At 36.5% G+C, this 24,908-nt stretch overlaps 1 protein-coding gene across 2 annotated transcripts in view; it reads right to left on the reverse strand.

Moving 5' to 3' along the window:
• ntrk3b (neurotrophic tyrosine kinase, receptor, type 3b) overlaps positions 1-22,994 on the reverse strand; it is a 176,945-nt gene extending 153,951 nt beyond the window's left edge. The window contains exon 1 of one of the 2 annotated variants that reach the window (XM_065294216.2): positions 22,192-22,994. In XM_065294216.2, coding sequence (XP_065150288.1) covers positions 22,192-22,439 — 248 coding nt within the window. In that variant the 5' untranslated portion in view covers positions 22,440-22,994. The remainder of the gene's footprint in view (positions 1-22,191) is intronic. The other variant, XM_065294217.2, reaches the window with a different exon arrangement.
• Between the last annotated feature and the right edge of the window lie 1,914 nt (positions 22,995-24,908).

Consider the following 24,908-nt stretch of genomic DNA (forward strand, 5'->3'; position numbering starts at 1 on the left):
CAATTATACACTGTAAAAAAATCCGTAGAAATTACAATGTTATTGCAGCTGGGTTGCCGGTAATTTACCGTAGATTTAAATTTATGTTATTTACTGGCAAGAGTTTGTTCAAAGTTAAATAAATTTTAAATATTAACAAGTCTTTATCTTTACAGAATAAAACTATACAATAACAGCCTCATGCAAAGCATTCTGGGAACCAGAAATCATCATCAATCTTTTTCTGTTTTTTTGCTTCAGATTTTGTTTCCCAGAACATTTTGCTTGATGCTGTTTTTTTAGTTTTACTCTGTAAAGACAAAGACTTGTAAATGTTAAATGTTCATTCAACTTTGAACAAAATGTTGCCAGTAAATACCATAAATTTAAATCTACGGTAAATTACCGGCAACCCAGCTGCAATTTCTACGGATTTTTTTTACAGTGTACTCATACATTTTAATTTGAATTATGCACAAATCCTTTCAGTCACATTAATTAAAAAAACAATTGAATTGCTTCAAAGGGATGATTTGGGGCCAGATTTACTAAACGGGGAAAATTTAAGTCATAATGAAGTCATACACTCTAAAAATGGCTTGGTTATTTTTGACCCATAATGGGTAAATATTGGACAATGCTGGGTTTTTTAACCCAATTGTTGGGTTATTATAATCCATAGTTGCATAACAACAACCCAACATTGGGTTATGTTCTGTCCAATATTTATCCATTATGGGTCAAAAATAACCCAGCCATTTTTAGAGTGTATGAATCATTTACGCTTGAGATAAAGAATTGGTTAACTAGAACTCATTTAACATTAAAATTTAAGATGTTTGCTAGCAGCCCGCTTCTTCTGCTATTCATTTTAATTGAAATATATTTTATAGTTTTTGTGATGTTTTTATTTACTTTTAATTGTATGTGTTTTAACTTAGTATTCTGTATTTTCTTTCAGGGTGACTTATAACAGTCTGTCCAGGGACAACAGATGAAAAATAGCCTTTGGCTAATTCTGGTGCATTTACAGAAATGTTTAATAAATGTGCAATGTCCCTCTTCAAAAAAAAAAGAATAATTAGCATGAGAGCACAATTCCAAAAAAGCGCCTATGGGAGTGGTAATAAATGTGAGTTATTTACTAAAAAGGCACAAAATAAATAACACAAAACAGCTGATTTCCATAATGACCAATGCAATCTACTAAGAGCAGTGCAAATTATTTCAGAGTCGCAAATGAGCAGAGCTGATGAGTTGATCTACTAACACCTGATGTGCTTGAGTTCAGCACCACGAACATCACAGCAATTTCAGCCATTTCAAGCACAAAATGATTTAAGTAATGCTTTTTTCTGCGTTAAATAATGATGTAAAAACCAGTGAAAGGGAGACTCCTAGAAATGCATATGCAAAAAGGTCAGTCACAAAAACAACTAGACCACACCTTTTTAATGCTAACTATACACTGTGCCTTTATTGTAAATCTGCCCCCTTTAAGGGAAAATTTTTAGTTGAAAAAACAACATTTTTAGGTGTTACCAATTGAAGTAATTTTTTAAGTTGGTCCAACTTTTCACTTTTTACAGTGTATTTTAATAATTTGGTACTCATTGACTACACTGTAAAAAAAAATCCGTAGAAATTACAATGTTATGGCAGATTGGTTGCCGGTTATTTACCGTAGATTTAAATTTATGTTATTTACTGGCAAGAGTTTGTTCAAAGTTAAATAAATGTTAAATATTAACAAGTCTTTATCTTTACAAAATAAAACTAAACAATAACAGCCTCATGCAAAGCATTCTGGGAACCAGAAATCATCATCGACCTTTTTCTGTTTTTTTGCTTCAGATTTTGTTTCCCAGAATGTTTTGCTTGATGCTGTTTTTTGTTTTGTTTTACTCTGTAAAGACAACGACTTGTTAATGTTTAATGTTCATTTAACTTTGAACAAAATGTTGCTAGTAAAAACATAACTTAAATCTACGGCAAGTTACCGGCAACCCAGCTGCAATTTCTGCGGAATTTTTTTTTACAGTGTAGATATCACTAGATATATATTTGTCCACACCCATGTTGATTAAAGTATTAAAAAACTGAAAATTATTAAAATTAGGTACAACAGATAAAAATGTATGATTAATTTACGATTAATCGCGAGTTAACTCATGAAATCATGCGATTAATCTTGATAAAAAAAATTAATCTATTGACTAATGTAATAATAATATAGATCATGTATAATAATATATAATACAAAAATATTATAATATAAAATATAGTCATGTAAATTTTATATATTAACATTATTATAAAATTATAATTATAGCCTAGTAATTGATTATAGCGTACGTGATTATTGCGTACGAGTGGTTTTATGTTTTTTTTGCGTACATTTTGATAGGAACGTTTTTGTTGAATCACGATTTCTTTGTGAAAACATCCGTACGCACATCTCACACACAAATTTGTGCGTACGCATGCTTAGTGAATGAGACCCAATGACTGTACACCACTTTGGAGTTAAAGCAAAGCTACTTTGCGTTCCAAATGCAGTTGAAGAACTCTGTGTTTGCAGATATGCATTTAAAGCCGAGTGAATCATTTGCGTATCTTTCAAAGGCTCAAACTCATTTCATCCCTGCTTCCGGTGGAGAAAAGCTTCTCCCAGACTGCGATCAAGTCCATGGCTGTTTTCCCCATAATCCCCTCTCTGGTCTCTCGCTGTTTCCAACATCCACATCTGCGGATGATGAACGACTTTGTTGAAAAGCTCTCCAACACAAATGCACAGAGCTTAATAGAGGAACTTTTCATAAAACAGAAAATCTCAAGGGTGACGAGAAGCCTTCCTCTTGTTTTCCACGCCAGACGATTGGTAAACCCCGACACACAGACGGAAATCACCATCCATAGCCTTTATCCTACTTCATCTCGTGTACCATTAAAAGAACAAAGAGCAAATGTTCATTCGAAACCATTTCAAATACTCGTATAGTTAAAGCAAACCTGCACTGTATTTTCAGCATAACTGCTTAAGTCAGCAAACAAACTGTTTTACTTCTCATAGCATTTCTTTCATCTATATGCATAACATCTGAATATATGTAATTATATGGAGACTGGTGTGCACCATGCTCAACAGTTGGCCTAAATCTGCTCAGTTTTCAGGTCTGGATTTGCATTTCCAATGTATAAATACAACAAGCGACACCTATACTGCTAACAAGCTGCGAAGCGTACGTAGGTGCCTGGGCTATCATTTGCATTTTAAACGGAGGGAAATGTATAGCAGATTGTGAAAAAGCAGTGCATCTGAGGTTTGTTAATATCTGTTCCTTAGATTATGCCGTAAAGAGCGGCTATTATTTATTAATAAATGCACTGCAAGACAAACACGGTATATATATGTTTTTTTTTAAAAGTCTCACTATTCTGCTGTCAATTATTTTTACCTGTAGTACTCTTGTATGATCACTTTGCAGTCCTTTGACCACAATATTAAAAACCCAAATCAGTATCCAAATTTTTGTATTTATCAAGCAATGTATTGAAGTGGGATACAGTATAATACAGCCACAAAGCAACTGCATATCTGTATTCATACAGGGATCCAGTGACGTCTTTATCAGACTTTAAATCAATAGGTCTGCGAACTAGAAATGAGTAAAATATGTATTGACTCGACTGCCCCCTATAAAAGTGTAGAGATATTGAGCTTTCTGATCAATTGGTCGACTTGTTCTTGAAAAGCCATTCAATAGAGGAAGAATGCCAATAATGTCTTTTCTACTAAACAACATTATTATACTGTCTTATATGCTACTAGTACATCAGTGGACAGAAACACAAATGACAATAGCTGCGTTTTTATAACCTTTCAAATTATGCAAATTTCATAAATGTGCATAATGAAGACACAGCCATTTTGTATAACTTCCCTATATCGCAAAAAAGGTTTTTACGCTCGTTTTTCAGGCAATTCGAAAAAGGAATATATTACAAAACTGCACAGCATTTACAGATCACCTGACATGTCTAAAAGTCACATGATAATTCTTTAAATATGCCGTGGGATGTTTGGTTGGAGGACAAGACTGAACACACCCATCGCAATGGTTTTTGAGTGACTTGTCGCCTGACAACGAAATTGTTTGTACGCGAGTCATCAGTAAATATAAACGCTGTCATTTCACAATCGTTTTTATCAACGTTTAAAAATAGCGCTAAAGTTTAACTCATTCCCAGAGGCGACATTACTTAAAGGACAAGTTGGGTATTTTACACTTAAAGCCCTGTTTTCAGATTGTTTATCATGAAATAGAACGGTTTTGACTGAAATTTGGACATATGATGCTGGCCCGAGAATTTTCGGGTGTTTGTTGTTTCACCTCCCACCTCTACATTGGCTGTATAGGTGCACTGGAACAATCCTTCCTTAAATGCATTAAACTTTTGTTTACAAAGACGTGAAACTCACTGAGTGGTCAGGGGTGTTCACTGATATGCTCACACAAAAATCGCTGCAAAAGATGCTTACCAACAGGTTTTATGGTAGTTTTTGTCCAACTCCATTGACTGTAATAGACGTCCTGTGAGGTACGGTATTACTCCGCGCCGGGAACTTTGTTTGTATTCTTGCAATTGGCAAAGGCGGATTATCGCCACCAACTGGGCTGGAGTGTTTATTATTCAAGCTCTCAACGGAATAATGTACAGGTGTGAGGCGTTTGGAAAAATAGGTCCACAAGTTTAAAACGAATGCTAAAACACCTGTTGGAAAGCATCTTTTGCAGCGATTTGTGTGTGAGCATATCAGTGAACGCCCCTGACCACTCTGTGAGTTTCACGTCTTTGTAAACGACAATTTAATGCATTTTAGGAAGGATTGTTCCAGTGCACCTATACACCCTTTGTAGAGGTGGGAGGTGAAACAACAAATACCCGAAAATTCTCGGGGCAAACGCATATGTCGAAATTTTAGTCAAAACCGTTCTATTTCATCATAAACAATCTGAAAACAGGGCTTTAAGTGTAAAATACCAAACTTGTCGTTTAAGTATTTTTACTTTCTACATAAAAGTAAATTTTGAAGTATTCGTATTTTATCAGTGCTGGAAAGCATATTCCAAAGCAAATTATCTACAATTTTTACTCCACTGCATTTGATAATTTCAAGTTTTTGCTTTATATTTAATATTTAAGTACATCAAACATCTAGTATTTTTTTACTTTTACTTAAGAAAAAAAAAAGTAAAGTAAAAGTACACAATTTTTATGTTATTAGGTATTAAATACATTTTAATATGCAATGAAATTTTTTTTAGTAAAGTATTTTTTTCCCAAGACGAACACTCTGATAAAGCACAGCTGCTTGGAAAATTTACTTAAATACTCAAGTAGTGTCCACCTCTGATCATTCCCCACCAGATTTTTTTTAAAGTTACCCGCCAGCATTTTTTGTGATTTTTAAGTTTCAAGCCTTCCAGGAAAATTTTATTCTAAAAATATATAAACATGCAAATATATCAAATGAAAGAACAGACACTCTGCTTTCAGACAAACAACAAACAATAAACAAACAAACAAAATTATAAACTCTTAAATATGGGTATTTTTCTTCAAAAAATATTTTTTTTTAGCAAAATGTTAAAATAATTGCATTTTTGTGAAGGAATTTTGTTAGAGATCAGATTCAGAACGATTATCAAAACATACACAGAGTGTAAAATTAGTAAATAGATTTTTTGCTTCAGGTTTTTATAAATTGGGCATCTAGTGGATAATAGCGGTATTACAGATAAACATAAAAACTCATCAGGAACACGTTTTTTAATGCAAATGTTTTCTCTTAATTGATGAGATAACGTCAATGGCGGGGAATGAGTTAATGGAAACGTGTCAAATGTTAAAGAGCACCTATTACGTTACTAAAAACAATACTATTTTGTGTATTTGGTGTAATACAATGTGTTCACGTGGTTTATGGTTTAAAAAACACATTATTTTCCACATCCCATACAATATTGTTGCTCCTCTATGCTCTGCCCCCCTAAAACGCTTTGATTTTGTACAAAGCTCATAGTTCTGCGCAGTTTCCTCTGATTGGCCAGCTAATATGTACGTTGTGATTGGCCTGAATACCTCTGTAGTCATAAAACCATGTCTGCATTTGTGATCGTAGAGACGACAAACAACGATTGCTACTCTGCACTGCATAAAACTTGCGTTGGAATCATGTATTGAATTCTTTAAATATGAAAACGTTGATTTCTTTTACAGGTTGTGAGTCCGAAGCGGGAGAGTAATGATAATGAGCATTATGTCCACGTCAACAGGCAGAGGAAGTAAACTGTTGCGTACAATTTGTTTTTGGTTGTAGTCCAAGAAAAGGATTTTGGAAACGATAACTCGTGTCATTGTTTACTTTGTAATGCTAACACACACTTACACACAAAAAGGAAACGTAAAATCGTGAATCGAATAATAGGTGCTCTTAAAAACTGGTACTTTAACCCACGGCCGATCCCTAGCCAAAATTATCACTTAAGACCAGAAACTGTGATTTTCACCACGTGAAGAATTCTGCTGGCGTACGTTTTTACGCTCCTCGCCAAACCACGTCCAAAAAACGCGTTTTACGCCGCGTATCAACGGGCCTCAGATTAACAGCCTGCGAAGCATCAGCCTGATGGTCCGTGACCGAAACTGGCAGATTAGATACAGGCCCAACAGAGCGGTTTGTGAAGTGTATCTACATTCTGCACATCTCCAGCGTCCATCCACCATCCGCTGAGCCGCAGCCAAAATGAAAATGAGCATAATTATGTCCCATGAGCCATGAGAGCATTAGACAGAGCTGCAGACGCCAGTATCTTCCCTGACGCTCGACTGCCAATGTCAAGCGCAATGCCAAAGGCTGCGGCTTGCAAAACCTGCACCGGACGACTTCCTTGACGCACAATAGCAACCAATTCAGATTTTCTGCATCTAGTGTGGAAAAACAGCACACCTGCAGCATCCAAATACAAACAATGTCCTGTGGTTTTTCTTGGTAGCCACTGGATGATGAAGAAGATGTAATACAGAGATGCCATCACAAGATAACTGGATTACAGTTACAAACTTTACTCAAGTTATTGTGGTAAATGAGTGTTGATGTTTTCCTTAAGCATAATTCGCATCGTAAATCTAACATGCAAGTATGAAAGAAAGACATTGAGCCTGTGTGTTGCTGGGGATTGTATGTAATGAGCATTGCTATATTGCACTGAATAACAGCTGAATTACATTACTAATATTGCTTCATATTTCACCATAGATTCCCATCAAGAAAACAGGGCCTAAGGCAAGCACATCTAAAGCTTTTCCCATGGAGCCTAAAGTCTGTAACTCATTTTTTTTTCCGAGTACAAAATTCTGCGCACTTTAATGATATTAAGATCTCAAGCAATTTTCTCGTTAAAAAAATATTTTAAATTAGACGTCTTTGTATAACAAGAACCTCTTGGAATCGTGTTTATATGTAATAATAATTCTAAAAAATATATATTTCTGTATTCATCTTATATACAGTGTTTCGCAAATTATGTCCAATTTAATGTTCTCTAGAAGTGAATCATGGTTTCGTTGGTAATCAAACCATTTCAAACTGGAGCACTCATAATGTGTTTTATTACACAACAATTTTGCTTGGCTATGCAAATATATGAACGGCTAAATAGCGTTTTAACAGTATTATTTTACTAAAGCACTATGTACCTTGTCGTACCCATCCCGTCTCTCTGGTGAATCCAACACAGAAGTGACTTAAATTGCAATTCAACGACTGGCCACTAGGGACCGGCTCCAAAAGTCAATCCCATAGACCCCCTCCCTCATGTTAAAATGTCCAGCAGAAATAAATATGTTTACAGCCTGGTTCAAAAAGTGGTTTTGGTCTATATAGCTAATTTTACCCTTCATGACTGTGAGGGGGTATTTTTTTGTAACTGATCCGTTTAAATTATATTAAGCTTTAAAGTTCTGGATAATTGAGGGCGTGGCCACTTGAGTGACAGGTGAACTGCCTGATGTCACTACCATCGAGCTAGAAGCGTGGTTTCAGCTCCACCTACGTTCCGCCTCAAAAAGGCTCTTTAGAAACCACACTGTAAAAAAACTTTGCTGCCTTAAAAATTTTGTCAAATCAACTCAATTTACAAGTCATGTCAACAGAGATGAGTTGTCACAACTTATAAAATATAGTTGAGAAAAGTCAACTTAATTTTATAAGTTATAACAACTCATCTGTAGTTATAACAACTCATCTCTAGTCAAGATAAATAATAGTAAGTTGAAATGACTTGTAAATCCGAGTTGATTCAACAAAAAAAAATTTACAGTGCGGGTGACATCACACACACACTACGTTCATCTTTTATGCAGTCTAGGCTAGATCTATGGTTGTACTGCATTACTTGACATACAATTTTTAAAGATAACACACTTGTTTTGTTCTATTGTTTAAATAAGCAATTTAAAAATCAACTGAATACAAGTTGCACCTGCCATTTGATTTTGAGATAGAAAGGTCTTGCACATGTGCATAATACAAATTTTTAAGTATAGTAGAGGTAAATTAGTTATGTCTTTTTAAATTAGTTATGATCATTTTAACTTGGCATTGTACAGATTAAACAATGATTCTTTTAGAACAACATTCGGAAAATCTTTTTTCATCATTAAGGATCCCAAAGGCCAGATTTACTACAGTTTGCACCAACACAGACTTATTGTTGGGGGGGGGGTAAATAATCTACTGTCAGGATTTAGTAAAGATGCACAGTGAATAATTAGCGATGAAAGGTATGGACATACTACTATATGGATACTAACCTTATTGCATATATATTTGTACTTCTTTCCCTTTCAGATGCAACATTTATGGGAGGATATTATTTAAATGTGTGTTCGTCACGTCATGTGAACCTATGTGCATCACGCAACATGTCAAAGTACAAGTCTGCTGCAGACGCTTCGAAAGGGTTTATAATAAAAGGAGAGGCTCACATTTGCCAGATACTCACTTAATCTCATATGCAATCAGAGTTTAGTGCAGCAGTCATGTTTTTTGACATGACGCATGATGCACATAGGTCCACATGACACAACGAACACATATTTTGACATTAAAAGCAACACACATGACAATCCGAACACATTTTGAATTTGCGCCCCTTGTAAGAGAAGTCACCGGCCACCACCGCTTAACATCATTTACTAACATTTGCACTTGTCAAGTTACCGCCCTACTGAAAGATGGTTAGTTCTAGCTGGTTTTAGAGGGGTTTTGGCCACTTCTTCAGCTGATCAAGCTGGTCTTGGCTATCAGTCTGGGAGACCAGCTGACCCACCAGCTAAATCCAGCGGACACACCAGTTAGACCAATCCAGAAGACCAGCCAACCAGGTTAGCCAATCTTCTAGCCTGCCCAGCTAAGAGTGTCCATAAACCCTCTAAAACCAGCCTTTTACATCAGCTTAACCAGCTAAAACCAGGCTAGGAGACCTGTTTTTGGTAGGGCGGTATTATTTAACGCACAAAAAGTAAGTCTTAAATTGCGTTTGGTCATTTTGGAAATTCGATTTTGCGCATGTGTTCTTTAATGTGTGCAGAAATTTCCACTCCCATCTGCGCTTTTTTAAAATGGCGCTTTTACGCTAATTCACCCGTTTCGAAAATCTGGCCCCAAGGGACCAATTTCAATATCTTGCTGTCAAGTCCTCGATGCAAACATCACCAGCAGGGCATTGGAGCAGGTAACACGCTCTCAATATGTCTTGAGTTGAGCAATGGATGTCATCTCCCAGAAGAGTATCCTAACAGCCTTATGTAGTGCTCGAGTCTTTTAAATAAAACACTTTATTACTGTTCTCTTTTGTCTTGGTGAAAAGCCAAGTGCCATACAGCATGCAAATCTGGGAAAGTTTCGGCTGTGAAAATAAACTGTGTTTAAAAGCAAGTCCCATCTGGGGTTTCTCGTACATACATGCTGTTGATCGTAACTTGCAACCCGCCGACTGGAATGGTTACCATACTGTGTGTGTGTGCTCCGGCACCAAAGTACACTGACTTCCTCTAGCTCTTCACGCTTTCGGTAAGTGTTAACTAACTACATTTTGATTTAAATAAAGTATGTGCTCACTGCGAGACATAATGCTGTAAAATAGTGCTGCGTTTTCATTGTGTTCCCTTTGGGACATCTATAAGCAGCTTTCGGTGAGTTTTGATCAATTCTTTTCATATTCTTCCGCTTTACACAGATCCCTTTGAGCTGGATCACAGGGGAACATGAACAACTACTGCAATAAACAGCAAAATGACTGTGATTGAAGGGATTTTATAAGAAATTCGGGATCTTTAACATGGGCGACCATACTGTCGGCAGAAAAATAGCAATCAAAACACAGTGATGAGTTCAGATGACACACGGTCGATCTGTGAAGCTTTATAATTGGTTGCCAATCTAAATTATATGAAAAGCATTGATATATTTTATTCACATGTGTACTTACGTCATCCCAAATGTTTTCTTCAATGTGTGAATACAGTTTAAAAAAATATTCTGCCCCTCTTTATAGGGTCGCTTCTAACTCATTCCCCATCAGCCTTTTAATTTGAAAAGTTTCCCGCCAGCAATTTTTGTGATTTTCACAAAATCCCTTTCAGGAAAATGTATAAATATACATACAAATATATAAAATTAAATACATACCTTTTGCTTTTAAACAAACAATAAACAAACAATCAAAACAGAAAAAAATTGTTCCATCGTATCTATATTTTTTTCTCTCTCAACTCTTCACTCTTTCACCGCCATTGACGAGATATCTCGTCAATTAAGAGAAAACGCTTCCCCGCCAATGACGAGATTTTGCGTCTTTCCGCAATACCGCTATTATCCACCAGGTGGCGCCCTTCTGCAACTTTTTAAACCCGGGAGTATTGCCCTATGGCAAGCGGCTGCATGTCCGTGTCTGTTTTAAAGATCGCCCTGAATGGGATCTCTATGAAAAGTTCGTCACAAAAATGGAATTATCTCAGCTTTTTGCTCAAAATGTGGTGTTTTTGCAGAAACCTACCCATTTTCAAAAGCTGATTACAAAAGAACCACTGAAGGTAGGATGAAACATTTTTTTTTGTTTGAAAGCAGAGGGTCTGTTCTTTCATTTGGTATATTGTATGTTTATATATTTAAAGAAGAACATTTTCTGGAAGGCATTAAACTTTGGTGAAAATCATGAAAAACGTTGGCGCTGGCTGGCAACTTTTTTAAAAAACGCTGGCGGTGAAAGAGTTAAATATGGGTACTTTTTTGTAAAAATATTTTTTTTTAGCAAAAAGCCTAAATAATTGAATTTTTGTGAAGGAATTTTGTTAGAGATCAAATTCAGATTGATTATCAAAACATAAAGATAGTTTAAAATTAGTAAATAATTTTTTTTCTTCAGTTTTTTTATAAATTGGGTAAGTGCGCCATCTAGCGGGTAATCACGGTATTATAGATTAACATAAAAATTCATCAGGAACACGTCTTTTATGCAAATGTTTTCTCTTTATTGACAAAATAACTCCTCAATGGCGGGGAAAGAGTTAAGTGCTGTCATGTCCAAGTTATCCTTGGTTTCCGACTTCATGTGGCACTGCGCAGATCGATTGGCGTGAGACACCAAACTTTTGCGAGAGTATTGCGAAAGACATGTTACGGGTCCATTGGTCTTTGTAATAGTTCCAGAGCTATCTCATGGCAATTCGTACGTATTTTACAAGGTGGCTTATTCATATTAAAGCAACACTAAAGAGTTTTTGCTCTTTGCTCCCCCTACAGGTTAGACATGTAATTGTTCATTAGCACTGTCGTAAATACTGCAGCATAGCTGGCTCTGATTGGATTGTAGGTCTGCCGTAAAGCAAGTTTTTGTAGTTTTCACTCGAACTACAGGACCACTACCCGACGGTTGGAAACTTTTTTAGTGCGGTTTTGGCCGATAGAGAGCTGCAAAGCGAATGTGAAAGTGCCAATCACCCTGTTTTGAGTGGATGAACCACTGAAACTTTTTTGGAAATGTTATTTTAAGGTAAAAAAACTCTTTGGTGTTGCTTTAATTTGTACGACCATATTCGTACATATTTGTATGATTTGCCTTGACCCCTGTGATGTTGGGGTTAGGGGTGGGGTTTCATTATCGTTTTTTTATGATAATCATACGTTTTTGAACGATCAACGATGTACTAATTCACACAAATTTTTCAACTTGTAAAATATGTATGAATTCTTGTGAGATCCGGCTTTTAGTTTGCAGAATGCAAACATAACGTCTAGCGCACGTCACTCTGTTGTGGCTTTTATCAAGACACACTGTGGTCTTTAATCCATGAACATGAGTCAGATTGATTCCTATTGACATTGAAGGTGATTTCACCTTCCTGGTGAATGCAATCCCACAATGCATTGCACCAAACTGAAAATTTTAATTCAAGAAATAGGACCACACAAGAGCAATGTTCATAATGACTTTAAAAACTGATTACTCGCTTTGTGTATGGAGCTTTATATGTAAAGCATTCAAAATTGGTTACTTTTGCGAATGCACTTCAGTTAGGATGATTCCCTTGAAAGCCGTAGAAAGCTCACAAGGTTGCAATATGCATACTGATGCATGACTGAAACAATAAATCTAATTACTCTGCCTGAGGTCGAAACAGAAATGGATTATAATAACAGAGACGTTTCACGTAAAATCAAACATGGAAAAGTATCAGGCATGTGAAAATATGCCGTCCTGGTTGTTTCATTGAGGAGTGACAGCAGTCTTTTATGTAATACATGTCAACTCTGACACTGTGACAGTTTCATATTTCTGTCTTCAACATATTACGAACCTGCATGTGACAACAAAACACGCTTTTAATAGGACAGGACATTTTCCATTTAAAACGCTCCTGCATGTCGACTTTCATTTTCAATCTCTGAACCTCACATATCTTTTGAAAAAATATTTAAAGCAAAAATGTCTGACAGATTTCATTTGATGATATTATATGAACCACTAAGGCTCTGCCAGATGCAGACAGCAGCTGCAGTCCATTCAAACAAGTAAGCAGCAGGTAGACCGGACGTGATGCATACAATAAAATACAGTCTAGTGGACCACATCCAAAACCTTATTAAAAGCCACATATTATGCCCATTTTTACACAATGCAATATGAGTCTCAGGTGTGCCTAGAATGTGTCTGTGAAGTTTAAGCCCAAAATACCCTACAGATCATTTATTATATTATAGCATTTTCATCTGTGTACCTTTGCAAATGGGCTACAGCAGGGTTCCCCAAATCTTACCCTGGAGGGCCGGAGCACTACAGAGTTTAGGTCCAACCCTAATCAAACTTACCCACCTGTGATTTTCTAGTGATCATGAAGACCTTAATTAGCTTGCTCAGGTGTGTTTGGTCAGGGTTGGAGCTAAACTATGCAATGCTCCGGCCCTCCAGGGTAAGATTTGGGGAACCCTGGGCTACAGCTTCGTGAGCTCTTTTGGATAAATATTATTCCTGTGAATACAATCTGAGATAATAGTATCTTTAACACCACAACGTGCTAACAAGCACATTAAAAAAAGGTTTGGGGTGCATGCGGGCAAAAATAACGTCAACGCGGACTGGGCGGTCGTGCACGTTGGGTATGGAAGGTATTTTTGGACTTTTTTAAGATAATTAATTAAATTATAAAATCATTTATTAAATTATAAAATAAAAAATAAAATCGCAAAATATGTCCCATATTTGAAAATAAAATGCTGAAATAAAAATTAAAACTATATATTAAATTATTGATGAAGCATCATTCCGGCCAAATTGAAAAATAAAAATTAAATTGATGATTTGACATTTCATTTTCAATATAATCTTGAGTCAAGACTGACAATATTAAAATAAAAAGGCAAGCTTGAAAAGGAATCTGTTAATAAAGTTTTTTAAAAGGCTTTTTATTCATGCCCAAGCAATAATAGGGACAAAATTAAAGTGTAAAGTTCAGTTTTAATTTTATGTTCTGTTTTTCCTTTTTCATTTTCGTTTTAATTTTCGTGTAAATTTTTATTTTCAACTTGTATGGAAATTAAATGTTAATCAGTGGGTGAGGCTTACTTGCTTAAAAAAAGGGGAATGGCTGAAGCAGTTTTGCCAACTCAGTGACTGTGTTGCTTGCCAACTTAGCGACCTTATTGCTACATCTAGCGACTTTTAGACCCATTTAGATTTTGCGATTTTATTTTTTATTTTATAATTTAATTCATTATTTTATAATTTAATAAATAAATTTTAAAAAGTCCAAAAATACCTTCCATAGTTGGGTGCGCAAGACCCAATTTCGCGTGGAGGTGTGCATGGCATTTTTTGTAAATGCGTGCGCGGCTACGCATCCGAAAATGATCGAACTTGAGGCAATTCTGTCTGAGCAGGCAAGCCTGTGACGTATCTCTTTGATCAATCCATGCAAAACAATGCATATACTATTTATCGGATACTCTGGAAGCAAATTCTTTTACATACTGTATGATTCAGAATTTTGGCTAATATTCGTATTCAATGAACCACTGGATGGGGAATAAAATACAAACCTTAAGATGTCTGTCCTACTTGTTTATTATAAACGTTAATGAAATGATAGTTTTTGAATAAAGACATATTTAAGAGAGTGTTGTTTTATTCATGTTCTCATATTTATATATCAAGTTCTGATTTTAGAAGCACCAGGGTTGTTCCAGTGGATGACGACTTCTATTCTCTTCTTTTGTTTGTTTTTGACTTGATTGCTCGCGTCGCCCCCTGGTGGTTCAAAGAATAGTGCAACAGCAAGTGCATCAACTATAAGCGACTCGTCCGTTAGTTGAGACGCGCGCGATCAGTGGAGGCTCGCGTTGCGGACTATAAACAAAGCTTCAGTCAGTGGCTGTGGGCGGGGGTTTATCAGTGTGACATCATATTAACAAGAAAATCAAAACGGCATGTTAATGAGACTGCTTTGGTTTAATTGGGATTAAAAAAGAAGTAGAGGGTGGATTTGTTTCATTATAGTGTTGTTGTGTTCACACACTACCAACACACATTTATGCCCAAACATAATTTTGCATAACATATGGCCTTTAAGATAAAAAATTACATTTTTAATATTAGTTTGAGCAATCTAAAAATAGTGTTGTGTTGGTAAGAAATGTGGCATGTAGGGTTTTAAGTGACCTAGAAAAGATGGATCAAAGGAATTTTGTTCATGGATTGAAAGTATTCAATATTTCATGGTGGAATAAAGCTGTCTGGAAAGCAGAAGCGTGCGGTGACAGACGGAGGTCTGTGTGCGGTGTTGAGATGAGTGACATTAGACTGCAGTTGTACTTTTGCCTTTGTGACTAAACATAAAGCTTTGATTTTCTCCATCATCTACACTTAAAAGTCGACACGAAGTGAAATCACACATGTTATGTTTGCTTTCTCACTTTCTGTTTCCTTCACACTACAGGCACGAGATGATTAATTCATGAGGTGATGTTTTTAATTAGATATTTGGCTTGTTTCATTTGAACTGTCACATTGGTCTCTGCCTTGTCTAATTCTGTTTATCAAATATGCGAGAGATCAGACTACCGAAGTTACAAACAGAACCTACTTAAACTGAACTCATTTTATCACAGTAAATGTACAGTTTTACATTGTGGTACAAGAAATATAAGAATATTTATTACCCTTGACCACGAAACCAATCATAAGTAGCAGGAGTATATATACAATACATTTTTATCCATGATATCCATGAAGATATTTTGTACATTTATGACCATATATATATCATAAAAATTATTTATAATAATTATTATTTATCTTTGTGACTTTAAAGGTAATTTTCTAAATATTTACATTTTTGCACCCTCAGATTTTCAAATAGTTGCATATCGGCCTATTGTCCTATTCTAACAAGATAACACTGGTTGACACACAAAACATATTAAAGGTGCTGTGTGTAGATTTTAGCAGCATCTAGTGGTGAGATTGCGAATTGCAACCAACGGCTCAGTCCACAGCTCGAAACGCATAGAGAAGCTACGGTAGACAAACAGGACAAACATGTCATCATCTGAGACAACGTAGTGATCAAACGCGCTCTGTAGAGCAGTTTGTCCATTTAGAGCCACTGTAGAAAAATGGCGGCCCAAAATATGGCGACTTCCATGTAAGGCGACCGGTGTTGTATGGAGATAAAAACGGCTCATTCTAACGTAATAAAAACAAAGTGGTTCTTCATACACCTAACCTAAAGGATTATTAGAAACACCATACTAATACTGTGTTTGGCTGAAAGCATTCTTTAGAAATGTTGGCCCATATTGATAGGATAGCATCTTGCAGTTGATGGAGATTTGTGGGATTCACACCCAGGGCACAAAGCTCCCGTTCCACCACATCCCAAAGATGCTCTATTGGGTTGAGATCTGGTGACTGTGGGGGCCATTTTAGTACAGTGAACTCATTGTCATGTTAAAGAAACCAATTTGAAATGATTCAAGCTTTGTGACATGGTGCATTATCCCGCTGGAAGTAGCCATCAGAGGATGAGTACATGGTGGTCAGAAAGGGATGGACATGGTCAGAAACAATGCTCAGGTAGGCAGTGGCATTTAAACAATGCCCAATTGGCCCTAAGAGGCCTAAAGTGTGCCAAGAAAACATCCCCCACACCATTACACCACCACCACAAGCCTGCACAGTGGTAACAAGGCATGATGGATCCATGTTCTCATTCTGTTTACGTCAAATTCTGACTCTACCATCTGAATGTCTCCACAGAAATCGAGACTCATCAGACCAGGCAACATTTTTCCAGTCTTCAACTGTCCAATTTTGGTGAGCTTGTGCAAATTGTAGCCTCTTTTTCCTATTTGTAGTGTAAATGAGTGGTACCCGGTGGGGTTTTCTGCTGTTGTAGCCCATCCGCCTCAAGGTTGTGCGTGTTGTGGCTTCACAAATGCTTTGCTGCATACCGCGGTTGTAACGAGTGGTTATTTCAGTAGAAGTTGCTCTTCTATCAGCTTGAATCAGTCGGTCCATTCTCCTCTGACCTCTAACATCAACAAGGCATTTTCGCCCACAGAACTGCCGCATACTGGATGTTTTTCCCTTTTCACACCATTTTTGTAAACCCTAGAAATGGTTGTGCGTGAAAATCCCAGTAACTGAGCAGACTCTGAAAATACTCAAACCGGCCTTTCTTGAACCAACAACCATGCCACGCTCAAAATTGCTTAAATCACCTTTCTTTCCCATTCTGACATTCAGTTTGGAGTTCAGGAGATTGTCTTGACAAATGCATTTAGGGGTGTGGTCCTGAAGCAACTGCCATGTGATTGGTTGATTAGATAATTCCCTTAATGAGAAATTGAACAGGTGTTCCTAATAATCCTTTAGTTGAGTGTAGTTATATTGCATTTCTGTCAATAGATCCTCCTAAAATGTACACACTGCACCTTTAACTAACCTCTATATATTCTGAATTCATGTAATCTATATGAAGTATTGACTTATAGTCTTATGACTCGAGATAATAAATAAAAAGCAAGCAGGTGGTAAGAAATGGTATGTGGTGTTTTCTCCAAATCTCAAATATTTTGGAGTTTTAACACGACTACAAAAGTAAATGAATTTTTCTTTGGCTTTCTCGAAATCCATATACAGCAGCACAAATATGGTTTATAATGCATTATGGCTGGAACTCCATCAGATAAACTTTAGTTATCAGAAAGGCAGTGTAATGATAAAAACCATTGCTCATTTTGAGCCGGAAACATTATCCAGACAGAGCCTGACGTGAATGCAATTCCTCAAACAGCAGGGTAAATCAACTTCTCATTACATTATCTGTTAGGATACATTTGCTGATCATAATGAAAGGAGGAGACTTTCTACGATAAATCTTCACCGTCTCTTTAAGAAGAAAAACAGGACTTCATCTCTTTCCAAAATCACCCGTGTACTGAGAGATCATGTTCAGAGTCCAGACCCAGAGGAAGCAGATGTGGAAACCTAATGGTAATTCTCATTACCGCAATGTGTCTGGTGTTTACTTAAGTGTTTACTTTGAACGCTGCGTCTCATTACTTCATTACAATCTTTTATTTAAATCAGCATGATTAAAGACAAGTCAATAAATACTAACATGATGCATGAATACCTTCCACATTATGGTATTTGTTATAAGGTAATGTGAATTCGAGGAGATGTGCAGAATCTGCTTTAAGCCAAATTTAATTATCAATTTCTTCCTTTCTGGCATGAATAATGAACAAGGCACGCTCTTGACACGGCTTGCGAGATTGACTTAAATTTTGGACTAATTCGGTTTTTAATCATTATTATGACAAAAATATCGTTGAATGATTTACATGGTGAAATACTGAAGAAAAGAACTTAGCTTTAGTTTCTCTCTCTGCACCACTTCATGTCCAACAGCATTATCGCTTAGCATTTCCCAATAAGCTTATTAAAATACAATCACCTTAGAAACAAACTTCAAAAGCTCAGACAGCCCAAACCGAGCCTTATTTCCAGATCTCGAGCACTTCCTGTTTGAAGCGCCACAGGTTATCAATGCGTCTTTTGATTGTTGCCTCAGAAGGTGCTTCATTTATATTCCTCAGTAAAAGTGGAGCCCCCGCAGATGGCTCAGAGTGGCCTGCTAATACTGATCTACAATCAGCTTCCCCCACAGAAATCCTTAACAATGGAGACAAACAAATCTCAGCTCAGATTCCCATGAAAGCACAAACTCTCCACCAACGGCCCGCAGATGTCAGAAGCTTTATGGGGGAGACAGGGAAGGGATATTCCCAGTATAGCACACTGGGAAGTTCTGCCCTGACGATCCTCCTTATACTCAGACGGCAGCTCTGACCTACTTAACACAAATGAAGCCTTAAACTCAATGATGATACATAAGAAAATCACTCTGTAAATAGTATTACATTTAATTTAGTTCTTCTGCAGTTTTCTTATGTATCATGTTTATCAAGTTTACACTAATTTGCTGTAATTATGCAGGTGTTTGCCAGTAACTTACTGTAGATATAAATGTATGTTAATTACTAGCAACAGTTTGTTCAACATTAAATGAACATTAAACATGAATATGTCTTTATCTTTCCAGAATAAAACTAACAGCATCATGCAAAGCATTCTGGGAACCAGAAATCCTCATCAACCTTTTACTGTTTTTTTTCCGTCAGATTTTGATTCCCAGAATGCTTTGCATGAGGCTGTTATTTTAGTTTTTTTCTGTAAAGATAAAGACATATTCATGTTTAATGTTCATTTAACCTGTTTCAAGCCCATTCTCCCGTCAAGTTTGTTTTTTTATAGATCAAAACCTTTGCGTGGGAACTGGAGTATGCACTTATGATATGGATTTTTCAGTGCCGATGCCGATACCGTTTTTTGTTTCATCAGCCTTAGCCAATGACCGATACAGGCTGCCGATTTTCTTGAGCCGATATTTGGAGCCGATACTGCCTTTGCTCACACAATTTACATCATAAAAATGACACAATGATGATGACAAATGTTAAAAGTCTCAATTTAAAAAAGTAACATTTATTGAACTTAAAAAAAAAACTATATTTAACAAATAGTAAAAACAGGTGATGGTGCTATTATATGGAACCATCTTCCGATGTTGTCATGGAAAGGTTGGTTGTTTTTAGTCACATGACCTGCAATCGCTTGTGGCTTCCAGCACTATGTCTGTAAATAATGTCGGAAAAAAATCGGCGAACACGGCAGCCACGTATATCGGCCCAATATATATCGGCTGGCCGATATATCGGTCTATCACTAGTATGCACATTTCCAGCCTCGTTTTCTGCGTATGCACGCTTTATAAATTAGATCCCTGGTGTGTCCACATAGGTGGACATCACAAACCAAAGCTCAGGTCTTAGGAGGTTAACTTTGAACAGAGAGATGAGGGATTATAATCGTAATTGTTATATAAAATATATTGTTGTTCACTAATTATAAAAGTGTTTTTTATATTTCTGAAATAATAAAATATAGCTTAATGTGTTTGGTATCAGGGTGTGTATATTAATTATATGTTAAACTTCATTATACTATATACACTCTTCAAAATAAAGCTGCTACAAACGGTTGTTCACAGCAATGCCGTAAAAAAATTTTTTTTTGGTTCCCTAAAGAAACTTTTAAGTCTTAAAACAACCATTTCTTTATTACTTTTTCCCAAACTTTTCATTTCCCAACCCGCTTAAGTAGGTATAATCTGACCCGGTACCAACCAACATATTTTTAAATGAAAATATAAGGAAAATACTTTTTTCTTTTTATTTAAGTTATTATTAAGTATTTAAGTTATTCATACTTATTCATTAAATGTAAGTTTAAGTGCTTTATCAAAATACTTCACTGAAAAAAATGATTCATTCAATTTAATCAAATTTTTAACGTAAATGGTTGCAATCAATTTATTTAGGCTACATTTAAACAAAAGTTTTTTGTTTTGTTTTGCCTTTCTATTTTTTTTTTTGTTTAAATGTAGCTTAAATAAATTGATTGCAACCAATTACCTTAAAAAAAATTGATTAAATTGAATGAATTTTTTTTCAGTGTATGGCAGTGGTTCTCAAACTGGTTCTGTGGGGTGTGTCATAAAAATTGCATTAATAAATAATAAATAAATGCATTAATTAATTATAAATTCTGTGCAATTAAACCTAATTAAAAGCCAACAGCATTTCATTGTATAATTTAATAACTTTTATTTAATTCAAATTCTAAGTTTGAAATTCTTGTATGTCATGAATTTTCTTTGGATGGGGGTGTGAATGGATGCATCCTACACAACCCTACATGCCAAAAAGTTTGAAAACCACTGCCTTATGGTATATTATATCAAAGTCATTGTTATTGCTTGTCATTAGTTGAACTCAACTATCTTTGTGTCATTCACAGCTACAACCAAACGACTTTACGTGACCCACTGAACAAACCACAAGTGAGTCTTGACTCACAGTTTTGAAATTTTACGCTACAAAGAAGCTTTTGTTGTGTAAGAGAAAGGTTCTGCAAACGTTTTTTTATGAAACAATGCATGTTATTTTTAAGACTGTATGTCTACTTCAACTTTGCAAATTACTTAAATGACTCATTAAATCTTCTAACTAAACTCGTCAAGTACTATGTTAAAGCGAACATTTTAATTGATTCTTTCTAAAAGAGAAAGACCCAGAAGTTCCTCTCGTGCAAAATCTCACACTTGAAGATGCCTATGACTGAAAAATGACTAAACTTTGAAGGATCCCCTCCATTTTCTGAGCCAGCAGCTAAATAAATCATGCGTTCACTGAAAAATAATACTTTCATGTAGCACTGTACAGCCAGCAATGTAATGGACAAACAGACAGACAGTAGGATAGACGGATAGTAAGACGGGACAATAGATTATTCTTGTTCTGTTATATATATAGAAGGAGACTGTAAATGGATTCAGTCAGCAGCACTATAGAGAATACAGAGGAGCTGTCCAGAGTACTGAAGGAAAAGCTTGAAACCTGTTGGTGCAACGCTCTTTACTTCAACTCATTCATTATCAATCTTGTATTATACCTCTATGCTTCACATGAATGTATTAATACAGGAAAAATCGGTGAAGCAATCGGTGAAGAGGGGACAATACATGAAACATCATGGGATGCGTTATTAGTGCTTATCCGGAATCAAAATTAACATTTGATGAATAGATATTCAGGATTAAGATAAATAGACTCCTAAGGGATGCAGTACGGTATGTAAAACTAAAGACATCACGACAAAAAAAAAATCGGCACCGACATAACGCAGCGACAGCAGCATTGCAATCAAATCTCTGGGTGTTTAAATATACTAAAATCCTTTTAAACGATATCGATTGTAAAAGCTTTGAGAGCCAACTCTTAAATTGCTGGAATGATATCTTAATTGATGTTATAAGCTCGCTGAATGTTTGGATTAGTTAAGACGAATAAAATGGCATTAAAGTTTCATTTATAGACCAAGTATGACTCGACTCAGATTTTCCGCAGTAGAAGAGGGACGCAAAAAAAAACGCACACACACACACCGACACACTTACATGGCCGTGATGTTCCTGAAGAGCTCTTCAATGTCATTATTGTTACTGCCATTGCCCGTCGGATCTTGCAGAGCAAGTAAAGGGAAGAAATTTCCACTGTCGGACTTATTGCAATAGATTTCAGTGGGCGAACAGCTGCATGTCGGCGGACAATCGAGCATGGAGCTCCAGTAGCCCTGGAAGATGCTTGAAAGAAAGAAAAACCTCCAGGTGAACACCGGAACGGCTGAACAGAACCATACATCCATGACTTTTGGGTCCGAAGCGACTCGACGTCTTCCAGGGCTGATGGTGATGATGATAAGGATGAGGATGAAGATCGTGGATGGAGATATGAGTGTTAAATGTCCAAATGCGTTGGCTACATAAGATTACGCGCGCCTGTGAACATCGTACAAGACCGGTTGCTCGATAAACTCTCCTTTGAATCGTTTGTATTCCTTTATAAGAAGAAAGAGGGGAAATGCCACAACTCGCCCCGACTTTCCATCCCACAGTCCATGATAGGGTTGCTCTTGGTCTCCAGGCTGAAGGAAAGTACTGGTGAAAGCAATGATGCTCTGGGTGACGACTGTGAAGTCCCACCTACTGGACGGAATTTAGACTGACACCTGCACGAGGCGACGGAGATATCAGATTTCCAAATTGATCCGACGAAATCTGCTTTTGTGCAAGCTTGCATGCTCGTTATTGTTTAAAAAATTAGTTTGCTGATGACTTTGTGTCATGCAGTTTACACACAACGAGACACGGGGCTAGTTGTCACATTTTTATCTCAGTAAATAAATGGTTTTGGATAGGAGTGGGGATCAGGTCCGATTGCAAAAATAAAATGGTTTCCTTTGAAAGTGTTTTTGTAGTTTTAAACACCTGTTGTACAATTTTTTTTTTTTTTTTTTTGAAAAATGTATTCGTGTTGTATAAACAAGTGAACAATGTACAACCTCTGCTAATTGCATTTTTTTATTTATATTTATATATTATTAACATTTTGCCCCTGCCTCCTACATGCTCGCACATGCCTATATAAAAATACACAGCAAAATGATCTTCATGATGAACAATGAAGAGATCTCAATGTCCTCACATCATTATTGATCCACTTAGTGCAGTTTCAGATCATCTTAAAAAATAATATAAAACAAACAATACAATAAATTAAAAATAGATTGCAGTGTATTTTATCTTACATGTCCAAGTCACATTTCACCCCAAAATCTAAGCAAAATAAATGCAAAATATATATAATTGTGTATGCTATTTTACAAAAGACAATTAACCTTATTAGGGCAAAGGATTAAGATGCATTTAAACATTTGAAAACTTTTATACTTTGGTGTTTATTTAAAATTAAAATTATACTCAATGCCATTTCTCAATAACCTCTAATTACTGTAACACAAGTAATTTAGGTAACAAATGAGAGAGAGAGATACAGGGTAAACTTGCATAAGCCATGAAACTAATAATTAATAAATATACACTCGCTTTTTTGCACATTAGTTGTAATGGTGCGTTCACACCAGACTCGAATAAAGCATTAAGTGCGACTTGTTAAAGCAACTAAACCCCTGGTCAGAGCCTGACTCCACCCACTGGCAATATTTGAAAAATGCAGGAAAAGTGGGCAGATCCCAACAGAGATAGAGGGGACAAACTAAGCTCGTACCAAGTGTGTGGTGAGATCGTAACAAGGGCGTGGTGAGCTTGAACCTGCTTACGACACGAGTAATTTTTTGGACCCAACATCCAATAGGAAAATTCAAATGCAGTAGCCACCGTTCAACCTGAAGAGGGCAGCACTCACTCGTTTTAACACCATATCCCAGATAGCAAAAAATATCCGCATGGCTTCTTTATGCCGCCAGCCCCAAGCTGTCAGCTATAGGTGCGTCCCGGTGGCGGGGATGAAACTTTTGCCGCCGAATACGTCACTCCCATTTGTTGCGAGATGCCGCCAGCATGCAGCCGGCGGACCGACTGCTTAATTTATGCAAAAGCGGCTGCCGCCGGCGGTCCGCCGTCAGACCTGTTTGCGATTACGCCCTTATGACGCTTACTGCCTCCAGAGCACCGCCGGTGGTCCGCCGACTCATTGCTATCTGGGATATTGTAGTTTTGAAACACTTTATATCCAAATGTTAAAAAACACTAATAAACCATCATTCTTACAGATCAGTAACTAAAAAAAGTTGGATTAGGGTTAAGTTACTCTTTAAGTCAAAGACACGATAGACATCCTGCGATGCGATTCGCATAAATGCGGCGACACGAATGACGCAATTTGCGCCTTTCATGCATTTAACACGCGTGTAATCCGTGACTTGCCCGAGTTGAAAAATCTGAACTTTGGCGAATATTTGTGCCATATTAACAGGCAGAAATATGAAACAACAATAGAGGAAAAAATCATTGTCACTGTATGTGGACACCCGGAGCTGTCATCTTTGTACTTTTATAGAAACAGGAATAAACAGGATCTTGCTTGGAAGAAAGTGAGGAGGTCTGACAATCTGGCGAGTTCCAAAAAGACGACCTTTACTCAATTTAAACTACATATATACATATTAAGACGACAAGCTATAGCTAATTGTGCGTTTTCGTGTCTGAATTTCATGTGCGAATTAAGCGAATTTTCTGCGTAAATGAAGCGAGTTAACGCAAAATGTTCAGGTGTCAACTATGCGCGAATAGCGCAATTTATTCGCTTCATTCGC

Source organism: Paramisgurnus dabryanus, chromosome 2, assembly GCF_030506205.2.
Source record: "Paramisgurnus dabryanus chromosome 2, PD_genome_1.1, whole genome shotgun sequence".
In the NCBI taxonomy this organism is placed as follows: domain Eukaryota; kingdom Metazoa; phylum Chordata; class Actinopteri; order Cypriniformes; family Cobitidae; genus Paramisgurnus; species Paramisgurnus dabryanus.